Here is a 20,891-nt window from a genome sequence, read left to right on the forward strand (position 1 = left end):
TACCTTTCTGTTACGTATTCCTTTCGATCGAGGGTTCCGATTACGGGTATATGTTGTAGTTTACCGATTTGACGATTGTTATACTTGATTACAATCAGGCAATAAAGATAAGTATCAATTGTTTATAGTGTTCGTTTCCAGTGAAAATATTAATTACCATTTTCGGCTAAGCTGAAATTTTTTCATCAATTTTTCGAGTACAAAAAAAGTTAATGCATGAATGATTGATATTAAACCTTTTGTTTGTTGACCTCCATATATTAGAAAATTTTCCGTATTTTTCATTATGGAAAATTCTAAATTTTTTGAGACAAAAAAGCATTTTCTAATAAACTAAAACAAAGGTTTACTACCAAATTGTATTCTTTCGTAAATTTCCTAAATTTATTTACTCACCTTTTACGGGTTTCACTGTTAATTTTGTGGCTCCTTTTAAAGTTTAGACGCCATATTAATATTTATGGCCTCATATATATGTATATTTTGAAGAAAGGATAATATAACTACAACGACCACGTGCCACATCCGGTGTGAGGAACCAACAAGAACAAGAGCAAGAGCAAAGTGTGGCAAGCGTTTTGGGAATATTTTGTGTGAGCTGCAACGAGGCGCGAAAACATTTACTCAACACTTAGTGGCGGCAGTTTTGACATGGTGCGAGGGGGGGGGGGTCTTCAGTGCAAAAGTTTAGTTAGTTTTTCTATTTTTTGTTCATGTGATTTATGAGGCGAACGAGGAGCAGCAGCTGCTGTCTGTTGTCTGGTGTCTGCTCCCGTCTCCTGTCTCCTATCTCTCTCTTTCCCTCTTGTGAATGGTTAAAGGAAACGGAAGTGTGCCGACAGCGAGGATAAGAATGGGTTTCGTGGGGTGAGCCAAGGATAAGCCCCTTGCCCATGTATGCATTCTGTATGCTGTGGTCTGATGATGATGGAGATGCAGCTACCCGGATATGAAAATTGCACTTTGATGCGTTTTGCCATGGCATGGAAATAGCAAACAATGGGAGTGAGGGAAAGCCAAACTAACAAAAGTTTCTTTCGGCGGTTCTTTTTTGTTGTTTTTGTTGCTGTTGTGTGTGTATTTTTCTATGCTCATTAAAAATTTTTGCGCTTAGTATCAAACAATAGAAAAGAGTATGGAATGGGAGAGACGTTGGCAACCTAAAGTTAAGTGTGTAATTTATAAAAGTGTGTTTTTGTCAGCAGGTTGCCGGGAAGAGAAATAGCAATAGAAATAGAAATGTAGATGAGAGGAGGGTGTGTGTATGTGTGTGTGTGTGTGTGTGTGTGTTCATACACAAGTCAGAAACACAAACACAAAAACTAACAAAACAACAAAATGCTTACGCTCTCATGCTCATTGTTTTGCGACACATTTTCTCGCTTGAAATCCTGGAAAAGCAGTCAAAACCACACACACACACACATACATACACCCACACCCACACAAAAGCTTTGCCTCGCCAGCAAAACCATCACACAGAATTGGCACAATGAACTTTCGCTTAGTGGCAGAAAAGTTTTCCCCTAACACACTCACATGATGGGAAAGTGAGTGATGCGAATATGCGTGAAACATTTATGAAAATAAATCTGCAAACAAAACCAACAAACGGGATACCTGAAACTGAACCATGAAATTGAAACCGTAACGAAAACTAAGAGTGCTCAAAGTTTGCACAGATTTTGAAACACTAACACTCAAAACGAAATGGAATTGTAGTCCAGATGCACCTGAAGACTCCAGAACAAAGAATAATCTTAAGAAAGTTTTAAAAAATACCTTAAATGCAAAGCTGGAAATGTGAAATGGCAAAAATATGCCCCCTAAAATATGCACTAGACAGAACATAGGTAGACTAGAGAGCCCCTGGAACAAATCGAGAACAAAAGTTTGTTAAATTATCGAAAATTGTAACATACTCCTCTAAAAAGATAGACAAAGTTTGTTCTTTATTTAAATTCCGATATGTCAGGAAGAATCCAGCTATAGATTTATTCTTTGAGCTTATAATTCTCCCTCTCTTTAATTGAATTGTTAAAAAAACATTCAGAAAAAATACTCCGTTCAAATATGTTTTCCAATTGTATTATATTGCAAGAAGGCTTGCAATATAATACAGTAATTTTAGCATTTTAAATATATGTAGAACAAACAAGTCTTTACCAATTTCTTTAACTTCAATTATAGTTAGTATTTTTAAGTTTCCGATTTTTTAGACCAATTCTAAAATTCAAAATATTATTCGAATTGTAAAAAGTTGCTACTCCAATGGATGCAACGAAGTGCACATTTTTCGCTTCATTCATGGAATATTATTCTAGAATTTTCACATTTTTCCGATTACCTGTTTATTAAATTTTCCCTTGAAATTGAATTTTCAGTTTCATTAACCCAAAAGAAATACCATTTAAATTGATTTTAATATTCATTGGTTTGTTTTTTACTTTTTTTTTATTATTTATTTGTAGAATTTTTTGTGTTTTTTATTTCATTTCATTTCGGTTTATTTTATTGTTTATTCTGTTTTTGAAATAAACTCATTTGCCTGTGTGTGTGTGTGCAATTAAATGTTGTTGCTTTGTTTTTTGTGTTCTGTTACTATTATTATTACAATTATAAATATTTAAACATGCATAGTTGTTACTGGTAATTAACTTTAATTGTTATACTCTCATTTTTTGTCGGTTTTTTTTTGTTTTTGTTTTTTTCTTTATTTGCTTGGACTTAAATGGAAAAACGTATAAATAATTTTGGTTAAAATTTAAATATTACACACTTATCCAGAGAGATAGAAAGAGATGAAGATGGAAAAAACCATAGACATAAATATTATATATACACATGAAAACTTAAACATTAATTTTATATTTATATGTACTTTATAATTAATGGATTATATATATATATATATATATATATAGATTTTGTGTAAGCAAACATCAAGAATTTTGTATGAAAATGAAGAAAGAATTTCCTTAGGTTTCATTTTATTTATACCCTGTACTTTCGAAAGGTTGAGGCATATTCTTATAAAGTAAATTTAAAAGACCCATTTTCAAAATATTATTTATCAAATGTTTAGTGTATTTTGTATTGTATTATTTTCATGTATTTTGACGTCATTTTGGTCCAGTACGGAAAGCTTTGCAATTCTTTTTATACCATACACCCATAGGGTGAAATGGTATATTAAAGTCGCCAAAATGTATGTAACAGGCAGAAGGAAGCATCTCCGACCCCACAAAGTATATATATTCTTGATCAGGATCAACAACCGAGTCGATCTAGCCATGTCCGTCTGTCCGTCTGTCCGTATGAACACCTAGATCTCGGAGACTATAAGAGCTAGAGCCACCAAATTTTTTATGTAGACTCGTGTAGTATGTAGAGTGATCAAGTTTATTTCAAATTTTTGCCACGCCCCTTTCCGCCCCCGCAATTTAAAAAAAACGTTTATCTCAAAAACTATTCTAGCTAGAGACACCATATTTGGTATGTATATTCGCTTAGTAAATGCACACATTTTGTATGTATAAAAATTTTGCCACGCCCTTTTCCGCCCCCGTAATTTGAAAAACTTGATTATCTCCCGTATTTTTTTACCTCATGCAATCCAATTTGGCACACTTAAATTTAATACTAATATCTATCAAAATACCAAATTTGATCAAAATCGGATAAAAAACAGTCGAGTTATGCATATAAACGTTTTTCCATAAGGCCGGAGTTGGCCGTTGGCTGGTGGGGGCGCTAGGGTGCTCGTATGATTGAGTGAGCGAGATACTAAGATATGCTTGTAAGAAGCATGTGAAAATGCTTGAAATATTTGCTTTACTGGTGTATGGTATACCAAAGTCGGCGAGACGACTTACTTACTTCATTTTATTTTTGTTTTAACTCAAAGGGGCTTGTCCTTCTAAAAGTTTTTATATAATCCCAAAATTTGATAAACAGAATTAACTTTTATTTGTTAAATTAAAAGTAGTTAAAGTTGAAGAAGTTGCATTTATTATTTTTTTTGTATCTGGCCATTTCAAATATTTGTTTAAACACCTCATCTACTTGGTACAGGGTATCTCAAAGTCGACTCAACCGACTTGCATGTGAAATTTTTACTCTCGTTTTTCCTTCATTGTTTTGTTCAGTCTTTAAACTAAAAAACATGTTTTTTCTTTTTATTTTATTTTTTGCAATTTTTTTCCTTTTTGATTTGTTATTATTTTCTATGCTAAATTCTAATTGGATTTTTGTTTGCTTATGGTTTTGTTTTTGTTGTTGTGGTTTGTTTTTTCGATTTTTCTTACTTTGTTGTTTAGTAAATTTGATTTGACTTTTTTTTGGTGTTTAATTGGTTTTTGGCTTTTTGCAGAATTATTAAAAAGTGTTTTATTTTTTTCGTTTTTTCTTTATCATATTTTACATAAAGTTTTTAAATATATGGTTAATAATTTTCTTGTGCAATTATTTGAAATAATTTGCTGCAACGTTTTAGAAACTACTAAAATTTTAGCAAGATATATATATGTATATAAAGATACGATTTGTTTTGATTAAATTACTGTAGTTTTAGATTAGATTGGGGTGGAGATATGTTGTGCTAAACTTTGCTCGAACAAACTACAGAGACGATTATAGAAGCATATATGTAAGTTTAGATATATATATATATGTATGTATTTATATATAGACACCAATAACTTGCTAATGTAATATATACACAGAATTTGCTATTATCTTTTTGCTTAAACCTTTCCACACTGCACATCTTAGAAATAATCCATTTTGGGTGCATCCAAAGCCGTGTGCATGGTCAAAGTAACGCCTCGATTGATGCTCACAGCTGGATAGAACACACCATAGAGATCCCGGAATGCCACCGAACCTTGTGGCATTTCATTGACCAGAAAACTCAGAGTATGTCTCTCCAGATCCAGAAGTACTCCAATTGTGCTGCCTGTGGTAATGCCTCCCTCAACACGTCGCTCATGGACGGAATTGTGCTGGAACCATGATCGCTGACGATCGATGTACATGGCAAATGATTTCTCATCTTTGCCTGCAAATGCATTGAAGAAATGTTGCACAAAGAAAAATTAGTCACTTTAGTTTCATATTGAACTATAAAACGTTTTCTAATTGTTAATGTTGTTTTTATTAATTTATAATAAGAAGTTTATAGTGTTGATATAGCAGTTCTTTAATCTATCTTAAAATGATATTAAGGTTGTTTTCTGATAAAAGTCTTTCAAGAAATGATATATATTTAAGGAAAGAGTGCTTAAAGGAAATAGATTCATCCATCCAAATTGAAATATTTAAGCCACTAGAACAACTAAAGTTTCAAGTTAAGTCTCGAATATAGTTTGCGTCCCGCAAGGACTCATCTTCTTCCAACTGTCAATGTCTGACTGTCATATCGGTCTGTGGATGTTATAAAATTGTAAATGACAACTTGAGACTCGTAAAACAACAACAATCAAATGAACTTGGCCCAAAGTGCCAACTGCAACTGCAAACGGTTAGTTTTTAGCGTCAATTTCAGACTCACGAGAGCCACGCGTCGCGTCACCTGGAAAACTTTTACATTTACATCCTCACGTTTTACATATGAGTGAGAATGAAAATTTAATTTGAAAACTTGCCAAGTTTTGCAACTTGAGGGAATTAAATGGTGCGTGAGGCACTTTAAAAATCTATGAGACAAAAAAAAAAACAAAAACCCCAGAGACAAAGGAAAGAATACAACAAAAGGAAAAAAGAATAATTTATTTTCTCGGTTGGCAAATAAAAGTTTTGTGTCAAATGCACAAAAGTCTGAAGTGGCGCACTTTTAATTACTTTTGTCTGAGAAACTCCTACTTAGGGCATCCCTCGACCCCCTGTCCACCATTCCCAACTACTGCCCTCACCATTTCCTTTAATGCCTCTCACGCACATTTTCAATCAATTTGCTTGCATTGGAATACTTTTAGGCGCCTTTGCTTTGGCATTCGGTAGGCGGCTGGGGGCGTGGGTGTGTGTGGCAACACTTTACGCATACAAACAAAAAGGAAAAGTTTTTCCTTTCTGGTATTTTATTGGCTTCATACTGAAGAAAGGCTGTGAAATGGCAAAGTTTTCGTCTCTTTTTTCGCTTTTCTCGATTAGTTGTGAACTTTTCCTTTTTTGTCAACTGAATTTTCCTCGATTTGGTTTAAGTACCCTGCACTTAAGGTGGGGTATATATAGTACTTAAGAGCTCTTGTTTGTACAACAAATTTGGAATATAACGATTCGAGATTCATTCAACTACCGGGTATCTCAAAGTCGAGTCACACAGTGTTTAATGAAAAAGTTTGTGATTATTGTGCAGAGTTTTAATTGAATTTCGCTTTGCAACTACTTACCCAACATTTTATTTCTGGCCACATCGATGCGAGCCACACCAAATGCCGGATCCGTATCGGCTGTATAGTTATCAATGGTGAACTCCCAATAGTGAATGCCACGGGAGAATCCAACCGATCCAAGAGCCACACGATGCTCCCAGCCCTCGACACTGACAGTGGCATTATTTTTACTAAAATTTAATCCAGAACCGGCGCCGCCACTCAAAACCGGATCAAATGTGAACCAGGCCACTGCAACAGAGAGAAGAACAAAAACGAAAAATGAGTAAAAAGTGTTAAACAAAATACAGAAAATTCCTACTCCGTACTCAAGTGGTTACTACATTTTAAGTGGCCAACAGTGGCTGACAGTCAGCTGGGACTCTGTTGTCTGTTGTCTGCTGTCTAAGGATGATAATGATGATGTTCTTGACGATGACGAGGAGGATGATGATGGTGATGTAGCCCAGAGCCACTGTAACTGGGCAATTGTGTGGCCAGAGAACACAACCACAAAAGCACCTAAGGACAAGGACTTTGACTAGGAGTAGAACCTACTTTATGGTTTTGACTTGGTGGCTTTTGTTTATGAGTTCAAGTAGATAACTTGGCGATTAGTTGAGGAGAAAGCCAACTAAAGCTAACCCCAACCAAGGCAACATTTTATGGTAAAACAAATAGTTATAGTCGTCCAGAGAACTGTAAACTTAAAACCTAATTAGTGCAAGAAGCAAAGTTATTGTTAAATAAGTTACCTAACCTAGTCGAAATTGTTATAAAACGAGCGGGAATTAAAAACAGAACTATAAATGTAGTCTCTAATGAAAAAAGGAAGTATTATTTTATATACAACTTTTAAAGTTGATGACTAAATATAAAGCGTTGATTTTCTTTGTTGAACTAAAAGATTGGTAGTGCTTAAATCAAGAGTTTCTTTTCTTTCTTTCAAATACTTGCCATTACTTCTCTTCTAAAATTTCTAATTTTTAAAGCTAAAACACTTTTTCTTTACTAGGTTAGTAAAGCAATTAATTCAGGCTATAAATTTCACTCCTATATTGTATAACCCCTTCAATAAAGAGAAGAGTGAAGAGAGAGAGAGCCCTACTGCCCCGGGGCAACTGTCATGCCCCATCAACTTGGTATTACTCGGTTTTTGTTGCTCTTGTCTGTTAATTACTTAAACGCACGCGTCTCTACTCAGTAAACAGTTTGTAAAATAACAATTTGCTTTTGGGGTTAGGCCATCATTCGCCAAACAAATGAAGGAAACGTCTTTTGAAGGAGAGAAACCACTGTTTTAAGACAATTCACTGCGGTGTTAAGAGAAATAATCAATTAAAAGTTGCAAATTAAACAACAGGGCGACAGGGCAATAAAATTGTTTCACGTTAAAATGCGCCTCGCAATTTTATAAATTAAATAACTTTACGCCGTTGTGGTCACGGCTGGAAATGGAAGAAGGAACACTCTGACGAAGGCGGAGGAGAACCCTGAGTTTGAACTGATGTGAGACGAAGGAGGAGTTCCCTGTCAGGTGGCGCCTGCATCAATCAAGTGAGAATTGGATTGCAAAAAGGCTCGGGCAACTCTTTTTTCCACTTCCCCTTTCCCGTTTGCAATCTCCGCGTCATCGTTTCGTCTGCCTGGCAGGCGTAAAAAGGGGTCAATGGCTGTTTGACATGCAAAGCACGAACGGAACGGCAGAGGAGCGGCTGAAAATGAGCCGGAGACGGGGCAAACTCGAGGAAGTGAAATTGTGAGGCGAATGCCCCATGACCGAAAAGGATTAAATTATAAAACAGTTGGTAGGAAAAGTAGCTCAGACTCCTAGTTTCCTCTCCTCTCTGCCAGCCAATGTTTTGCTCTCTTTTAATTGAAAAATCTAGTTAAAACTTGGTATTCGAGTACTATTTGAACTATATAGCTCACCTTCGGCCGTCTGGAGTCCAATCAATTCGGAATATTCACCCTCACCGGCGCTATTGAATGCCTTCACTCGGGCATTGTACATGGAATTGAAGTGGAGGCCATCCACAGTGCAAATTGTTTCCTTGCCGCAATAGACTTCCTGTTAATGGAGAAAAGGAAACCAAAAGAAAAGTTTATCAAGTGGAAATTCAATATATATGAACGTATATGTAGATGAAAACCGTGTTGTTGTTTTTTTAATTTGGTTGAACAAAATTGTTTTTTTTTTTTTTTGTTTTATATATTCTTGGCTTACAAATGGTTCATTAATTTTGAATGAATTTGTTTAATATTGAGTTTTTTCTTTTAACTGGGTGAACGAACATATATTTTTCAAAATTTTGCTCAATTATTAATTGAAATAATTAAAACTTTATGCTTTTCACATAACATTTTTATGTCTTACAATTAGTCCATTTAAATGCAATTTTTATGATGATCATAGGTAATCATTGGAATATCTTTTGAAAAATGTTCTGGTATATGAAAATTTGACCATATTCAACTATTCCAACCAAGTTTGACACCAGCAAAATGCGATTAGTTTACTTTATTCACACGGCATCAGTTTAAATACTCACCCGAAATTCGCCGCCGTTGCCATCATCTAATTCGAGTACATAGCCCTCGATGAATGAATGATTCGGTGGCTGCCACGCCACAGTAACTGAATTATTTTCCGCCGAGCAGTCGGATGGTATTATGGTGGGTGTCAGGGGAGCTAAATGGGAGTGATGGAAAAAGTAACAAACATAGAGATCATGAATATTTATAAGTAAAATTCGTTTCACTAAGAGAGAGAATAAATACACTCTCCTTTTTGTTGCTAATTATTATGAAAATGTTCAAGGATGAGTATTAGTAAGGATGATTGTCAGTGTGTGTGTGAAAGAGAGTTAAATCAAAGGAAATAAAATCTATGTACCAAAAAGAATTTACCAAAAAAAAAAAATAAAGCATTAAACATTCATTATACAGATTAATTGGGCAACAAAATCCACGCCCTCGACAACATAAAACTCAAAACCATGAAAGACCATTAAAAACCAACACCCAGACAATAAAAATTTATGACACAAAAAACACAAAACTCTCTCACACACACACACACAAACACAAATATAAAACGCCTAAAATTATGCCACAAAAAATAAATAAAAAATATATTTTCTCTTCAGAGGGTTGACATCAAATTAAAAAGGCGCCAAAAGCTGTCAAATGTCAGTGGTGAAACAAAAAAAGGTAAGAGAGTAGTAAAAAATATATTCCAGAAAAAAAGGATAAATGGAAAACCAGAGAGAAAATATACAGTAAGAGAAACGTGAGAAGGCAATCAGCCAAGTTTTGAGCAGAGTCTAAAAGTAGGATGAACTTGTATTAGTTAAAATATATAAATAATTCTTTTTTTAAGGTCTGAAAGAAATAATAATTCTTGGTAATAAAATATCAAGAGAAATAGAAATTTACTCACATCTCACATCATTTGAAATATAAATGTATAAAATGTCACTATAGTTATGGCTAGATAAGTCAAACTATCTACAGTTTTGCCTTCTTTTAGGGACTTTTAAAAAATAAATATACCCCAGCGCAAAGGGTATCAAAAGAAAACAGAGAAAGGAAAACCTAGTGAGTGGGAGGAAAAGCTTTTTTTTTTCAAAGTGACAGAAACGGAAGTGCACAGAAATATTTTGACAGGAATTTCGTCTCGAATTTTATATATTTTTTTTTTTGGTTTTATTTTTATATAAATGAAAATGAAGAGAGAGAAAATTATTATGCGTAGGCTGATGCGTGAGAGTATAAAACAAAAGCAAAAACGGAAATTTCTTTCTTTTTTTTTTTGTATATCGTGAAAAAACAAAATGGCCGACAATGAAAATGTCAATGTGTGGACAATTGACAATGAAAATGTCAAATTTTTTTGGGGTTGAGTAAGTACGCTAGGACAAATATGTGTGTGTGCGTGTGTGTGTGGGTGTGGTTGTGTCTGTTTTTTTAAGAATCAACTCCATGAAATTGTTTTGTAGAATTAAAATATATAATTTTTTTTTTTATATGGAATTGCATTTTGAGTTGTGGGTTTTCTTTTCATTTTGTTTGTTTTGTTTGGTTGGTTTGTTGTTGCTCACCTGCCGGACATCTTTCATCTCCATCTTTGACAGCTTTAATTTTTGTGTTAAATTTTAAATTTTGTTTATATAATGAAAGCAGAAGCCACATTGATAAATGGTAAAATGGAAAGCACAAAAATATTGTTAGACATGTGACAAAATATATCAATATATAAGTATATATATATAGATTATTATATAGCTATTAAAATGACATTCACTATCTATAGTTTATTGTTTGAATATTAAATTACAACACTTTCTGTGAGTTTTCATTTCAGTGTATGTGTGTGTGTGTGTGTGGCATTTTCCCCACTTGCCATTCAATTTCCCTTTAGTTTTCTTTCTATATTTAAAACTATTTTCTCTTGGGACCACTTTCTATTCGATTTCTTCTCAATTTCAGTTTTAAGGATTGAGTCAAAGAGTTTATATTTACAACACGGTGTTTCACACCTCATCTATGTGTGTGTGTGTTATGTGGGTGTGGATGTGTATGTGTGTGTAGTTACATAAGTGTGACAATTAGTGACAATATTTATGGGGCACGCCTTGTTAGACAAACATACAAACAATTACTATAATTTATATACCAAAGGGGAGAAAACTTCTATGCATACATCTCCATTAATTGCATCTAATATATTTCCAAATTTACAGTTTGGTATCGAAACTGCTTAAGACCTTGCATTATTGCTTCATGCAATTATTATTTGATTAGTTGAGTTGTGTATCATTTGATTCCAATTAATAGTTCCTAATAACTTGTTGCCTCTTACTTAAACTTAAGTGGCTATGCTTAGATTTGATTTATTGGTAAATACAATTTGATAACTTTTAAATCAAAATCGATGATGAATTTTGCATCAAAGATCTCATAAAAATTGAACTACCTTAACCAAGATATTTCTAACTTTACCACCTTGCACACTTTTGGCAACATTTTGTTAAAGTTTCTATCCAAATTGGCTAATAAATACTAGTTTATTGATTAAGCTTAACTCAGATCATCCTTAAACAATCAATTTCTTCAACATAACTCAAAGAATTAATTCTTAAAGCAAATATGATTATGTAAAACCGCTTTTTCGAATCAATTTTATCATCCAATATTTCTAGGTTTATCTCTGATTTTCTAAATTCAACTTATTACAAATTAATCTCTACCAAAATAATTTTACTAACAATATGCTTTAACATTCTAGCCAAGTTGAAACATATCTTTCAAAAGGCTTTCTAGTTATTTCCAAAAGTTTCTTTTTCTATTCTCTAATCTCTACTTTTTATCCTCTGAAACCCATTCAGAAATTAGTAACGCTAATTGTTAGTAGTATTTACCTATAAGCAGTGTTTAAAATATCAAACTCACCTTTCATTTGAATGAAATTCAAATTATCTATGGCTCGAACCAGGGCGGCATCATCCAAAGTCAAGTCAACAATGGGAGAGACACGTGGAGCAGCATTGGTGACCTCCTGATGCCAGGTCATATCTGTGTTGGTGACCCGATTGATAAGCATAGAGCCGACCTAAATTAAAGCGAATTAGTTAATTATAAGCCCTGAGTTGAGAGCAAGTTTAACCAACCTGTAGAAAGGCTGCGCTATCAGTCTCTTTCAGAGCTTCAATACAGAATTGTATTAGACCTGTAGTCTGTTGTAATTTGCCCGTACAATTTGATTGTTGATCCTGCAAAAATGCAATAAAATTTATTTCTATACCGTTCTTAATCTTTAGTTAACTTGAAACTTACCTTAAGTATTCTGATTTTGGTGTCCTTATCCATTCGAATGGCTTCTAGCAAATATTCGCGACGATCGTGTATGGCCTGGATCAAAGCCTCGCATTGGGCATGCACCAGACGCTCGAATTCGATGCAGGATTCCTGAATGAATCCCAAAATGATTAAAATATGAAAAATTCCCACTCGTCCTTCGTACTTACCGTTACTTTGTCACTCATGCCTTTGAGGCGCTGTATGAATTCGGTTGTGGAACGTGCCTTCTCCGACAATTGTTGCAGATTGTGTGAAAGTTCCGTCTGTAAGTAGAGAGTCGAAGAGTGGGTGGAAACAGTGCATCAGAAAAGGACAATGACATCAGTGCAAAATTAAAATACCAGTATGCGCGAAAACGAAAAAAAAAACGACAACTTGGTTGCTTGTCATAAAAGTTTACGGTTCTTTGCTCGTGTTTTTATGAAGTGTCGTCCTGGTCATGTCTCCTTTTTTTTTTTGAATAGTCACGCCTGCGGTGGCGTCTTTTTTTAGTTAGCCGAAGGTATTTCAGTGTAGGGGGAAAAGGTTTGCTAAATTTAATACACAGCTTAAAAACCGCTTTAGCACTTTTTATTAAGAACACACATTTTCCAATTTGCAATTTATTTTATATAGAATCATTTATATAGGTATATATTCTATATAAGCAATCAAGAAGAATGGGAGTGACATTTTTAGCTCTTAATTACATTGCTTAATAAAGTGTTGCACATTTGGTAATAATTTTCATAAATTATTTAAATTTTCATTGTTATTTTAGTGCTCAGCGCTAATGATTCACATTCCCAGTCTGCCAACCTCTCCCGGGCCCATCTAACATGTTGGCCATTTGTTTAATTTGGCCATTTCCATTGTGTTTTTGTGGAATGTTGCGGCTCATTCAACATTTGGATTTGACAGTTGACACGGGAGGCGCCAAAAATTTGTCTCTACAATTAAATTTTATACAAACAATTTCAATTCATTAGCATTAAAATAACTTCGTTCACCCAACCCAGCAACCCAGCCGGCAGCCCCTTTGCACTTTCTCTGCTGAACCTCAACTGACAGGCAAAACCCATTTTTGTGTGTTATTTTAGTTGCCCTCAGGACACTTTCTTCGTCCCTTTTGCTGTGACTCTTACAATTGTTGGTCCAGCTACGGCATTCAAGTGCCGGGACCAGACATACACAAGTTCTCTCTGCCCGTGCACTTGTAATGGGTAACGCCCAGGGCATTTACATGCTTTTCACTTTTCTAGACAAACAGAGGAAACGTTATTGTTGGCTACCTTTTTTCCGCCCCCCACCCTTTCCTATCCCGCTTTTGTTCTGCTTCCCAGTGAATGTGTTTTTCCACTCTCATTACGAGTTTTTGCCTTTTTTTTTTGCCATTTTCTGTAATAACAGAAATATCTAGTCGTATTTGCCAGTGTCTCGCCTTTTGTTTGCCTGATCAATTCAAAAATAGCTGCAGGTACAACATAATTACAACTATATGAGTCCGGATTTGCCACCCATTGGTTGGGAATAAGTTTACTTTTTGGATTTAACAATTAGTCATCGGGCAAACAAAAGCAAAATTTATACGGGCTTTTGAAATAAATTGTGCCAAAAATTGATATATTGTCAAAAGAGCAAAGTCCAAATGCTCATTTGCATTTGAATCTATGTCAAATTTAATGGAACTAATGGATAACTTAAATTTGTATATTATATAATAAACAGAAATGAGTTGTAATTTTAACTTTTTGGATTTCTTTATTATTTTCCTCTACGCTTTGAAAATAGTGTGGCTGCATATTTCCAAAGCAAAAATGACAGAGAGAAAATATTTTGTAATTTTACTTTAAGTTTTTCCTCTTTGAAGTTTCTTAAATAATTTAGCGGTTAATTCTATTAAAGATTCCCGTAACGATTTTAAAAAATAACGTTTTCATTTATGAAATCGTGTAAAAGCAATTTATAAATATTTCTTAAACTCGCATAACATTTCTACGAAATGGTTTCTGTAATTTTTCTTTAATCATTTCCGATTTTTCGTGCTACTTCCTTTCATATCAATGTTGCGGGCCTTAAACACCCATTAATATGAGTGACTGGCCATTGGGCTTTTGTTACTGCCGTTGGTTTCTCTTAACAACTTAATAATTTATTTGTTTTTTGCTTGCCTTCTGTCACATGTGTCACAACGGCTGGAACGGGAGGAGGGGATGAGGAAGAGTAACCGCTGCTCCACCGCTGCCCCATTCGCCGTAGCAATGACAAAGCGAAAAGCTCTTAAATTATTTACATGATTTGCATTTGCCCCGGCGCTGGGCAACCTTTAAAATGTCTTCAGTGTCGCCGCTGTGCGTCGCCGTGGCCATCGTCTTCTTCTTCTTGGTTTTGGTCGGCGTCGTCTTCGTAGTCGGGGCATAAACATGTCATATTATTTTTATTTCATTTTTTATGCTGTCTGATAAAAAAGAGTTTATTTGTTGGTTCCTTCGGTTGAGTTTCAGCTTTTTTTCTCATTCACTTTTTATTTTCAGTTTTTTTTTTCTGCTGATGCGTCACATAAAAGGACAAGCAGTAGAAAAAAAGCCAGGGAGCCAGGCTTATCAATGCAAAACAGACTCCATTCTCTGGCACCGGGTCCAGGCATTGTCCAAGAAGCGTTGAAGCAACCCTTGAGGGATTAAATTTCAACGCCCGACTCGCATTGCGCATTCTTAGCCACCCCGTCAACTCTCTCTCCAGCTCCCAGACACACTTAGCAGATCTCTCGTCCTCATCCTCTAGATATGCCATATTCCCTCTTGTTGCCGACTTTTCAGCGCTTTAACCATCTGTCTGGCTGGGACTATCGTAGGCGGGGGAACAGGCATTCAGTTAATGAATGTAATCGTCATAAGCTGACTTGTTTTCAACTCAAGGATTCGGTGGTTGGATTCAATGGGGAAAAGTGCCCTTATTAACGTCCAAAATATTTGCTGCCCCTTAATTAGGGATTTATGAAATGCATTTATTATTGAAAAGCTCAAAGACCACTTTCAATGAGTCGCTCCTCACATTGGTAAAGAATTTCAGAATTATTAAAGTATCCGAATTAAAGGAAAGAAATTACTGTATACAAATTTCAAGCAACTATGTAACTGCAAACTTGCAATGCAAAAATTCTTCGACACGACACACACAAATTTGTAGCTAGACTCTTAAGATAAAAATCGCAGACTTCTTGGCGACATGTTGGGCGACTATGTCTGCTGCTACTGCGGCTGAGGATTGGGATTGGGATTGGCGCCAGCAACAGAAGCAAAGTTAGCAACAAGTTGCCAAGCTACTTTACTCCTATGGCTGATTATCAAGGCGCGCACATACTCACACCCTCTTGGATATGGTGTGTTCCCCATAATTTAGTTCTATAAATAAAGACAAAGGCATACACTAAGTCTTCTTAGAAGTAGTTGGGCATGATGATATAGTAGCGAAAATCGTGCCAAATGGGAAGCTCATTAAAGGAAACTAGGCATATCATATACAAATGTATAAGGCAGATGCCAAGAAAATGATAGAGGACAAAATTTATAATCGAGGGGCAACCATTTAGTTTTCTGTTTACTTAAATTTGAAAAAACTTAACGAATTTGTTAAATATGACTTCGTTTGGCTTTAAAAGCGGTTTAGCATTTTTGGAATTGCTCAACACTATTCGCTTATAAGGTGTTGAAGAAAAACATTCAGTGTTGGAAAGCCATTTATCGATTGAAATACATTACTAGCTTTTATAGTAATGCAAAGTAATAATAGTGTGGCTGCAAATTTCAATTATTAAAATATCAAAGCCATAAAAGGTCAATAAAATTGGATAATATAATATGGCCAAGTTTTTAAATAGTTTATGATATAGTTCTATAATCTTTTAAGCCTTTAGTTGATGTTAAGTCGTTCTAAATCTAACACAATTTATGGTAATGTAGAGTCTCGTATAAATATAAAGTTTAATTGAGAATTTAGTGTTTCTTTTAACCTCAGCTAATTGCGATAATTGACATCTAACAACACTTTATGGCCAGCATTTTGCAAACGAGCTAAAAAGTGCTTAAAACTACAAATTGGCAGCTCGTTAAACCATTCCAAGTCATTCAAATAAATGAACTCAACTATGATGGAAATTTAGTTCTTTAGATTTTAATGGCAGCCAAGTGTATATATTTATTTCTATACAGTTGATGATTATATTTGATATATTTATGATATAATCATACATGCATATACAATTTGAAGCCTTATGGCACATGTGGCAAATGATATTTATGTGGCCAAAACAACGAGACGTGACAACGAGTCTTCATCAAGTGCCCAAACAGGTGGTCAAACATTATTTTTACAGTTTGAATTATAATGCAGTTAATGCCATAAAGCTGTAAATATATTGTCGGGTTATATGACACGACCAGCGACGAGACGAGACGACCAGAGACGAGCTTAAGTAGCTTAAATCCGTAAAAAGTGCAGACACATAAATATTATTAACAACAATTTCGTGTTACATGCAACACGTGGGGGCAACAAAAAAAAAATGGCAATTCACATTGAGTTGTTGCTCAAATGGTACAACAAGAAACAGAAATGACCGATTTTGTGTGTGCTATAATAAAAAAAATGGTTATGCATTTGTCAGGGTGGATCAATAAATATGACGTGATATAAAACGAAATTGGAAAATCACGAAAAATGAGCCTTTTATTGAGAAGGCTTTGGGAAAATCCTTTTCTGCACAAAAAACAATTGCTTTTTTATGGTTTAGGTTTTCGGAATTTTATAACTAAAAAAAAGCAGAAGTTGAACATATGTTCCAGAATATTCTGGAAGTCTATATAACTTTTATTTATTATTAGAATCATAGTTATAAATATTCTGCTTTCTTTCAAATATTTGAAAAATGTTTGCCTCATTAGGCATTTCAAATTTTGTGTCTGATTTGAATGTTGTTTAATTTATGTCTTATAGGGAAAATACTTGAGATGAATAATCTTGTTATGTCTTCCAGAGAAATTGCTAATATATTATTTTTCCAGTACTAACTTAGATAATCAGCTTTAAAGCTAAACATATTTGCCAAACCTACGATGTCTGGTTTATCAGATTATTGAATCTTTAAACTTTTCCATTCAATTTTCAATGAATTCTCAATGAGTCACCCTTGTATGTAAATCTCAGCCAGAGTTCTTGTTGCCTTTTACTTAGCCCTGGATAGTGTATGACTTTTGCCTTACCTTTGCAGTTGTCTCTCCCCCTCTGACCCCTCTCTCTTTTCCTACTCCAAAACCTGCTCGTGGTTCGTCTTTGTGGCTGCTCATTCATTCATTCAACTTTCTGTGTGCTGTGAGTAATGTGAGGCGCATTGCAGTTGCCTTTAAAGTAAGATAAAAAAATATAACTTACATTCCCGACAAGATATGAATGTTAAGCGAATTTCCAAGCAGCCTTCTTCACCTCTCTCTCTATATTGATTTATGGAAGACAGAGTCAAAAAAAATGAAAGAAAAGAAGAGAAAAGGGAAGTGCAGGCAACTGTAGTTGGGACTTTTTAAATTGGATTACAATTCGAAGACCAAGACGAAGAAGGCTTTAAATGATTTGCATGCCAAGTTGATGATGAATTGACGAACATTTAAAGGCGACAGCCAGACAAGCAGTTAACATAATCGCTGGTTAGTTTTATTAATTAGCCAGAGAGAAGGAAGAAACGAAGGAAACAAGAACAGCATCTAAAACGGAGGAAACATTCAAGCGGAGCATATGCAGACATTTGCCATAAGGAAAAAGGGAGCCAACGAGAAGCAGGAAGAAGAATTCAAGTGAGACGGAGGAAGAGGAGGTATGAAAATATTTTCATGACAAATTTAAAATAACACAACCATGAAGTGGAACACGTTTTATCGACACTCCCCCTCGCCAACACTTGCCCAACAAATGGTCAAAGAAAATAGAAACAGTTGGCCAGGCCAACGTGGGAGTGTGTGTGTGGGACTCTCCAGGGACTTGAACCGAATGTGTTTATGTGTATGTGCCTGGGGCATGCGGGAGAGTCAGGAGCTAATACTTTTACTTCTGTCTAATCCCTGAGAAAACTAACTTTCGATTTGATCTGGAAAACTAAGTTGAAGTTGTCATCATCATTATCCTATCATCCCATCATCTGAGAGCAAGGCCACGTGCCTGCGTTTACAATTCATTACCAAGACGGGAGAGCATAAGACCAATGAACGCAGCGGCGTTCGGCCTCAAAGTTAAGTCTCGACTTTTCGACTGACCCCTTTTCTTTTCTTTTCTTTCATTTTATTTTACTTCATTTATGGTATCCGTTTCTCATTCTGATTCTGAGCCATTGTCTTCGCTACGTTTCGCATGGCTTGGGCAGACACTCAAAATGCATAACGGCATCTGCTGCCGCTGCCGCTGCTGCTGCTGATGCGGATGCTTCACCCAAAGATGTAAGCCACTTAATCTCATCTCATGTCGGTGCCAAAATTGCATTCAGAAGGGAGTTGGCTGAACCAGAGACTTAAGCAATGGAACTGAGCGTAGCAAATGTTTAATTTTATATATCAACCATATTTAAGGATGTTTTTACTGCTCTGATAATAAGTAGTTTCTTTTTTGTTTGACTAGATGTTGTTTTTCAGTATACCTTTTCAAAAGCTTTAGAAGTAGAGCCAGAAAAAAAGCACTTATAATCCATTCAATGTCACAAGCCAACATATTCCATTCTGTCATATCTGTCAGACTTAACCCCCATTATGGTATTTTCTCCCCCTAAAACGAACAAGTTGCCCCTGTTATCATTTCGCAAACGTTATTTTTTGCGCCACTAAATGTCACTAATTTGACACAAAATGTCATCTTGTTATACAATAATGCAAAAATCTCTCGAAATGTGTCACAAAATACTAACTCTGATTTGGAGAAGCACAAAAATAAAGCAAAATTTGTCGCATTAGTTTTCCTTTCTGGCAATATAATGGGGCGACACATGTCGCTTATAACGAATGGAAATCAAAGTCAAGGAGAGAAGAAATTGCATTAAAAGTGCTTCTTAGTTGGTCCCTTTGAGTTAAATTTTGATCTGAAGTCCAAGTTACGCCCCCCTTTTATGGCAATACAAGACATTTCTTGTGTGCAGAGTAAGCAAAGACCAAATATGGTCAAAATTGCAAATTATAAAATGAAAATACACACACGCACACACACACACACACACACTTGTATAACAAGTTGATTATAATGATTTCCGAGGAAGTGTCTTTGGGGACGCTTTCGTTGAGTTTTGATTTGGTTCACCGCCTTTAATTCCACATAATTTATGCGTAAATAATGATGCTCAAATTGACTTTAAACTGTGCTTGAAACAGATGACACATGATACGAATAACTAAAGAGACCTTGATTTAAATAAACATAAATGTGTATGGGGAAAGTAGACCAACAAAAAAGAAGTTAACTTTTTACAGTTGGAAAACTTCTTTTAGGTAAATTAATTCCTATGTATTTTATCATCCTTTGAATTACAAACAAGCAACAAAAAGTTGATCGAAATTGCAAACTTTCTTGTGCAATTTAAGTACAGCATAAAAAAGAAATTCGTTTAAAAGGATCTGTATTTTGTTCAAGGATATATATTTTGTTTAAAATGATAAATATGCTCCTATTAAAAATCCCTTTTGCTGTTAGCAGAAAGTTAAACTCGAGTAGCTAATAATCACATGGGGTCACATTTCGTTTCATATTGAAATTGAGTGAAAACTGCACACGACTGCTGTGCACGACGGGGTCACCATTCTCTCTTTATGGTAAAAAGTAAATAAATATCAGAGCCAGATAGAACCCTTTGATCAACTTGTCGAAGTGCATTCACCCAATAGCCTTAAATCTGTAAAAAACAGATTTTTTGTGTGGATTTTTATCATATATCTTTTATTTTTATTCTATACTCATGTTATTCTAACGAAGCAAGTGACTGACACATTTTTCTTATCACAAAATTCAGTTGGATTTTTGGTTGAAATATTTGTTTGAACTTTAAAATATGCAAAAATCTAGAAATCTAAAAAAACCAGCATAAAACAACTTTTTTTTTGTGTGGTTTTGTTCTTATCTAACTGAAAAAGTTTGGTGTTTTTTTTTTGATTTAGCTGCAGTTGGTTCTTTTTTGTTTTCTGTTTTTTGGTTTGTGTTTGTATTGTGTCTCTTGTTCAGTGACAGTTGCAAACATTTTGGTTTTTTGGTGGATATTTTTCGGGTTGTATTTATTTTTATTTTGATTGTCACAAAAACCGAAACAGAAGTGAAAACCAACAGGAGGGGAGAGCAAGATACAAACATACATAGTTGGATGGTTTGGTTGCATGGCAGGAGAGGGAACTGTGAGGGGAAATGTGGAACGGGAACCAGTTGCCACATTGTTGTTTTTATTTGTTATTGTTCCTGCTACAGTTGTTGTTGTTGTTATGGTAGTCCCTCTGTTAAACATGTTTGACATGGACTCTCTCGTGGGGTTCCCAAATGTTCATCTTCTCCAGTTCTCTTTCTCTTTCACTCTCACTCTGTGTAGCAATATCATGTATGCTGCGACCCGCAGAATTCTCATTCGCAACATTACAAAAAAAAAAATTAAAAAAATAAATAAAATGA

At 34.9% G+C, this 20,891-nt stretch overlaps 1 protein-coding gene across 2 annotated transcripts in view; it reads right to left on the bottom strand.

Moving 5' to 3' along the window:
- Positions 1-4,454: 4,454 nt before the first annotated feature.
- Positions 4,455-20,891, bottom strand: part of LOC6641975 (E3 ubiquitin-protein ligase TRIM9) — an 86,182-nt gene continuing 69,745 nt past the window's right edge. Inside the window, exons 2-10 of one of the 2 annotated variants that reach the window (XM_002065528.4) lie at positions 12,401-12,496; positions 12,210-12,341; positions 12,044-12,145; positions 11,826-11,985; positions 10,475-10,507; positions 8,924-9,063; positions 8,304-8,442; positions 6,390-6,623; positions 4,455-5,059 (exon numbers count right to left, since the gene is read on the bottom strand). In XM_002065528.4, the coding sequence (XP_002065564.3) occupies positions 4,770-5,059; positions 6,390-6,623; positions 8,304-8,442; positions 8,924-9,063; positions 10,475-10,507; positions 11,826-11,985; positions 12,044-12,145; positions 12,210-12,341; positions 12,401-12,496 (1,326 nt within the window). In that variant the 3' untranslated portion in view covers positions 4,455-4,769. The remainder of the gene's footprint in view (positions 5,060-6,389; positions 6,624-8,303; positions 8,443-8,923; positions 9,064-10,474; positions 10,508-11,825; positions 11,986-12,043; positions 12,146-12,209; positions 12,342-12,400; positions 12,497-20,891) is intronic. The other variant, XM_023175874.2, reaches the window with a different exon arrangement.

This window comes from Drosophila willistoni (assembly GCF_018902025.1).
Source record: "Drosophila willistoni isolate 14030-0811.24 chromosome 2R unlocalized genomic scaffold, UCI_dwil_1.1 Seg167, whole genome shotgun sequence".
NCBI classification, from domain to species: domain Eukaryota; kingdom Metazoa; phylum Arthropoda; class Insecta; order Diptera; family Drosophilidae; genus Drosophila; species Drosophila willistoni.